This window comes from Ammospiza nelsoni, chromosome 10 (assembly GCF_027579445.1).
Source record: "Ammospiza nelsoni isolate bAmmNel1 chromosome 10, bAmmNel1.pri, whole genome shotgun sequence".
Classification (NCBI taxonomy): Eukaryota; Metazoa; Chordata; class Aves; order Passeriformes; family Passerellidae; genus Ammospiza; species Ammospiza nelsoni.
The window spans coordinates 24,437,532-24,443,531 of record NC_080642.1 but is presented as its reverse complement, the minus strand read 5'-3'; the positions used below and the strand labels follow the sequence as shown (position 1 = coordinate 24,443,531).

The 6,000-nt window shown below is 50.1% G+C and overlaps 1 protein-coding gene across 2 annotated transcripts in view; it reads left to right on the top strand.

Annotated features, from left to right (window-relative positions):
- The first annotated feature begins 278 nt into the window (after window positions 1-278).
- Window positions 279-6,000, top strand: part of YEATS2 (YEATS domain containing 2) — a 49,192-nt gene continuing 43,470 nt past the window's right edge. Inside the window, exons 1-4 of one of the 2 annotated variants that reach the window (XM_059479218.1) lie at window positions 279-310; window positions 1,090-1,202; window positions 4,231-4,328; window positions 4,421-4,513. In XM_059479218.1, coding sequence (XP_059335201.1) covers window positions 1,103-1,202; window positions 4,231-4,328; window positions 4,421-4,513 — 291 coding nt within the window. In that variant the 5' untranslated portion in view covers window positions 279-310; window positions 1,090-1,102. Of the gene's footprint in view, window positions 311-963; window positions 1,203-4,230; window positions 4,329-4,420; window positions 4,514-6,000 lie in introns of those variants that run through there. The other variant, XM_059479217.1, reaches the window with a different exon arrangement.

Genomic DNA, 6,000 nt, shown 5'->3' with positions numbered 1-6,000 from the left:
CAGCGTTCCCGTCCCTGTCCCGTCCCGGCCGCTCCGCCCCGAGGGCTCCCCGCCCCGCTGCCCGCCCCCCGGCGGTGCGGGCCGTGAGGCGGCACCTGCCGGCAGCCGCCCCGCCCCCCGCGCTCTGCCCGCCTGCGCGGGCCCGCCCCGGCCGTGACGGGCGGCGCTCGGCCCTGCGCTCATGGCGGCGGCGGCGGCGGCGGGACGGCCCGGCGGGGGCCGGCGCTGAGCGCCCCGGGCGGCGCGGCGGGCGGGGGCGGCTGGTGCAGGCGGCGGGGCCGGGCCGGGCCGGGCCGGGCGGCGGAGCGCGGTGAGCGGCGGGGCGGGCGGAGCGCAGGGAAGGAGCGCGGCCGCGGCGGCGGCTTTGTGTGCGCGGCGGGGGAGGGGAGCGGCGCCGCCGCACGTGGGACCGGCCGCGGGCAGCGCTCCGCCCTCCGCGCCCGGGGCGGCACCGACACCGGCACCGCCGACACCGCCCCCCCGGCCGCCTCCGCGCCCCCTCACGCCTGCGGGTCGAGCCCCGCCGTGCTCCCGCATCGGGGAACTCGCTGCCCCCTCACGGGCAGGGTCGTGGCTCGGGTTGAGCGGTTCTGGGCGAGGGACAGCTGGTGTGTGACCCGCGGCAGTGAGCCCCGGGCTGTCCTGAGGCACCCGGGCCCCTCCGCTGGCCCCACGCTCTGGGAGTGACCAGCATTGCCCTTCCACGGGCCGTGGTGCCTGTGGGGAGAGCCCCGCTCTCCTGGGGACACGGGTGGGGAGCACGGCTCACGGGGCTCTTGGCAGCCCTTTGCCGGGGGACACGGGGCTCCTCGGCTGCCCTTTGCCGGGGGGCACTGGGCTCGGCCACTGCAGCTCTGCTGGGGCTGTGAGCACCCGCGCTCTGGTGAGACGCAGGTGTCAGGAGGCATTTGAAGCTCCTGGGCTGTGCAGAACAGAAGCAGCTCCCAGCTGTGAACCTGTGCGATGATCAATACCCCTCTAGAGAGGTTTCCCTTCTCTCTTGGGAGGTGCACCACAGGCCTCCACATGGTGAGAGATTGAAGCCCATCCTGCCCCGATGGTCACTCTGGTTTTTATTTTTCATGCTAGTGGAGTAGAGAACATGTCTGGGATCAAGAGAGTGATCGCAGAGAAGGACCCTGATTATGAGGACATCACTGTCACACATCCCAACAAGCGGCACAAAGCAGCCGAACAGTCAGGTAGGAGCTGTGGAATTGGAAACTCTGTGGATGTGTGTGCTGTCTGTAAACTGGTCAGGAAAAGGCTGGGGTGGGAGTTAGGGGCATGGACAGATGTTGAGCAAGGCAGGTAGTGATACCTGTGTGCAGCCAAATAAAGATGTATCTTATGTGGAGTCATCTCTTCCTGCTATCTGGACCAGAAGTAAGGTGTGGGGATGCAGCCTTTGATGTGTGATAGGGGATGGAGCACAAGCTGTCCATGGCCCCAGCACTTGGGTTCATGTTGCTTCCTAAAGTACTTACAGTCCATCTTCCTGTGCTGAGATGTTCTCAGCCTGTGTATTTGTTCTGTGGCTGAAGTCTGCTCTGGGAAAGATTGGCAAGTTGTTTACATTTTGGGGCATAGAGGTCACAGTACAGCTTGGGGAGGAGAAAAAAATCCATGACCCTGCAGGGTAAAAGAGATGCACAACCCTGCAGTACATGCACTGGCTGTTGGAAGATGACAAATGTTTGCAAGAGGTGGCAGATGAAGCAGAAAGAAGCTTCTTTGATGAAGTGTAGAAAAGATAATTTAGGGAGAAGGAAGGAGCTTTGAAATATGTAAGAGAGGAGGAAGAGGAGCATGACTGAGGGAAAGATGGATGAAGAAGTGTAGTGGAGCAGGTAGCTGGATGAGTAGGTTTGCATTTGGCACGCTGGGATGTGCTTGCTTTGGGAAGCAGCCTGCTGGCAGAGTGCCTGGCACAGGTTGCAGTCTCTGTGGGCAAATGAGAGCAGAGCTGCTTGCCCCGGGGGCAGGGAGTGGGCTACTGATTTCTGGCATAGCACAGCTAGTGAGAGAGGATCGTGATGGGAAGGGCTGACAAACAGGGAGGTGAGAAAGCTGAGGCTGGCTGTGGGCTCTGAAAAAGATCCAGGAATAGAGCTGGAGCTGCCAGTTGGAGAGGGCCGGAGGATGGCTCAGTGGGTGATGTTCTGGAGGATGCTGTGCCCTGGACAGGTGGCAGGGGGCTGAGCTCTGGGTTAGATGTGTTCTGGGCAGGTCCTGTGTGCCACGTGGGGCAGGGGCCCTGTGCAGGGCCCAGTGCAGCTGTGCTGGGGCTGGCCATGTCACCACTGCCAGCTGCCTGCCCTGCCTGGCTGCTCTGTTCTGGCGTGTCCCAGGGACTGCAGGCAGGTTTTTAATCTGCTTCTGAAGCAACTTTTCCCAAGGTCTTTATGATGAGCAGGCAGAGTCTCAGGGCCTTGGAAAACTGTCCTTGCCAAAGTGAACTTTGCTTTCAGGAGGTTCCTCCAAATTGGCTTCTTTCTTCTTTTCATGGAGGATCTCCAGCTTTCAGTACTGGAATTCCTTAACTACACAAATTTCACTAACATGATCATAATGAGGTACTGTGGTTGACACTAAGCTGGGAAAAAATGAATATAACATATTCTTAAAAGCCTCTGTAATATAACCACAAATCCTTAAGTGCTTGAATCATCATGATGCTGCTGTGGCATGGCATCAGCCTTGGAAGGAGATGCAGTTGTCCCTTTCTGAACCATACCTTAATGCCTTAATCTGTTGAGGTTTATTTTAAGGGTATAGCCTTGCACGAGAATTTCCTCATCCTGGTGTTCATGGAGGTAAATTATATCCCTCTGGTTTTTAATTTTGCCTTACTCATACAGATTCAACCATAATTATGGTTTAATGTAGGCTTGAACTATTTCTGGTCCTAAAAAATGTATATATATACATAAACTACACAAAAAATATATATATGCTGTGTGTATATATGTATGTGAAAAGACAGAAAATTATTTAGAACACCCCTGTTGCATATAGAGGCATAAGTTGCTTCACTCCTGTTGTGGAACCTGATGAGACAGTAAAATTATCTGTGCTAGCTGGAAGATGCCAGCAAAGCTTTGTCTTGCTTTTCTTTCCCTTCTCTCCAGTGATATTAGAAACCTCTTCAAACAGATATGTACTTTTTAGGAGGGCACATGCTTCCTCTGAAGCTCAAGCCAAAGTCTTTGTGTTGCTGCCTCCTGTTTCATGTAGAAACAATGTGAGATTTTTCCAGGGAAAACCAAGGGAGACTTTTGCTGATCTGCTTTATAGTGGGGTCACTTTATGGCTGACACAGGCTGGAGCACCTTTTCCAGGCTTTCTTCTAGAAGTGTCATTCCTGCTTTGCCACATTCTGGCTTAGAATTTGCTAAAACCAGAAGTTGTTTGAAACCCCTTGATGTAATGGAGGTGCCCTAAATGAAGGGTGATATTAAAGTCTACAGTAGGTAGAGCAAAAAGAATAGTTCTTCTTATGTTTATACATGTCCTAGAAAAATATGATAATATGCCAATTCCATTCTTAGCCACTAATTTGCTGTAGGTATTTGCACAGTTTGAAATCCTAAGCTACATACTTTCCACCAAGGTCAGTAAACTCCTGCTGAAGGGTTACATTTTTTTGTCTGCTGTGCTGGAAGAGGATTTTGCAAGAGGTAGAGAGCAGCTTTTGCTAATGTGTTTCCTTTGTGAGTAATAAACAGCTTGTAGGCACTCCAGAGCAGGCTGCACTTGGTGCCGGGGCTGTATAAATCTGGCTTTGCTTTATTCCTGCTGTGTGAGGTGCTGTAAATTTCCTGGATGTGCATGTGGCCAAGGAGAGCAGAAGAGTGTCTATGGTGTTCCAGCTCACTCCAGCAGCTGGGCTGGGCCAGCACTGTGGAGTTTTCCTTCTACTGTTTACAGCTTTACTGGGGCACAGTAAGCAAACTGGCCCTGTTCTTCCCAATTTCTGTTTTTTGCCATCTCAGACCTAAAAAGGGAAAAACAGCTCTCCACATAAGCCAGCTTTAAAAGATACATGTGGTTTTTGTTAAGACATAACTTATTTTTGGAAGAAAATGATCCTTCCCTTTATATGTGTGTGCTGAACTTAGTATCCCTTCACTTCTGTAGTGATTTCTGGTCTTTTTGTTTTCAAATGGAGCCTCAAAAATAGAAATGTAAAAACTTCCTCCTTTCTTTTCCTTGTGTGGCCTTGTACAGCTCGAGATGTTACTGTGCAGAAGATTGAGACCATTATAAAGGAACAGTTTGCCGTCGAAATGAAGAGTAAAGAACACGAAATTGAAGTGATAGATCAGGTATAAAGGCTTTGTTCTTATAAATCCCTAAGATGCTGCTGTGTGGGGGATTGCTGCAGTGCTGACCACTGCTCTGTGTTTCCTTTCTGCAGCGCCTGATTGAAGCCAGGAGGATGATGGACAAGCTGCGTGCCTGCATTGTGGCTAACTATTATGCCTCTGCTGGGCTCCTCAAGGCTGGAGAGGTAAAAACTCCTTTGGGAACAACAACACTTCAGGGAGTCTTTGCAAAGGAAGGTGTGGAGCTCAGTGGCTGTTCAGCTGATGTTTGGTGTTGAGGTGTGATTTATGACACAGTGGAATACAAACTGCAAGTGGGGTGGCACTGGGAGAGGAGACCTTTGCAGCCACTGCTGAGCCTCAGGTACCTGGAGGAGTCTTCAAGACTCCTTGACAGCTCCTCCAGGAGTCTTGAAGAAGCAGTTGTGAAGTTGTTCAGCAGCCCCTGGTTCTGGTTTCTGAAATACTCTGCTTTTTCTTTTTCATCCTCTGTTTTTCCCTGAGAGCACCTTGTTTCTCAGACACTGCACAGTTTGTCCTTGCAAAGCTGTGATAAGTGTGGAATATGTTTTCCTGTTTCTTAGGAGGAGAGTAGCAACAGATGCATTTGGGCACTTTTCAGGGAAAAAGAAAAATAATAAAAATTTCGAGATGCTTGAGTTTCAGGCAGTGCAGTGAAACCATCTTCCCTTTGCCCTGGCAGGCAGTCTGTTAATGGCTGGTGAACAGACTGATGGCAGCAGTAAAGCAGGAGATAAATCAAGGAGATATCACAGAGTGATTAAAAATTCACAAGATGAAAAAAACCTCAAACCCTGTTAGTTAAACCCCAGTTCTGAGCACTCTGTCCTTAATGACTGCTAATTGCAGGGTGTTCATGATTGTACAGACTCCCAAATGACATGTAGTTCATTACCAATGGAGGCATTTTGTTACCATCTTTTCCATTCAAGTTGATCTGATTTCCAGTAATTTTTGGAAGCTGTAGTTGAGTGCTACAAATATGGATTTCCCTCCAATCCCATAAGAATTTCTCTTCCAAGCACTTGCTCTCAGTGCTGTTCCTGGTTTTCCTGTTGAGCTCTTCAGAGGATTTGGAGTGAGGTAAAAACAGAAGGTTCAGCTTGTTTTTCCCTCTCTGAACTTGAGTGGAGCAATTGGAGTTTGAAAAGGTTGTGGTAGCCTCGGGAGGCTTGGAGAGCTCTCTGCCCCCTTTGATTTTTGTGTAGGCAGCTGAAGAATGTGACCTAAGTTCTAATCTTTGTAAGTGCCTTTGTCCATTGTCATCATGTGTCTGCAGGAGCTGTGCTGTTCCTTGTTCTTTTTGTCCTGCCATGCAGGGTGTTTGCTTTTTCCCCTGGTGGTTTTCACATTTTCCAGAAATAATGTATTCTGTAATTGTTTTGAGGTATTCACAAAACTTACTGGTGCCTCCTTGCTTTATTAAGTTTTCCAATAATTTCTATGAGTTTATGGGTGTATCTTTGATTACATTTTTAATTTTTCTGAAAGTCCTGATTTGGCCACAGGTTAAGTCAGTTTTTCCTTAATTTTGAAGTTGTTGCTGATTTCAGTTTTCTTTGTTGTCTGTTTTTAATTGTGGCTCATGTATGTTTGACCAGGCAGTGAAATACTATCTTGTTTCTGCTTCTGGTAGAATAGGAGTCTTTGT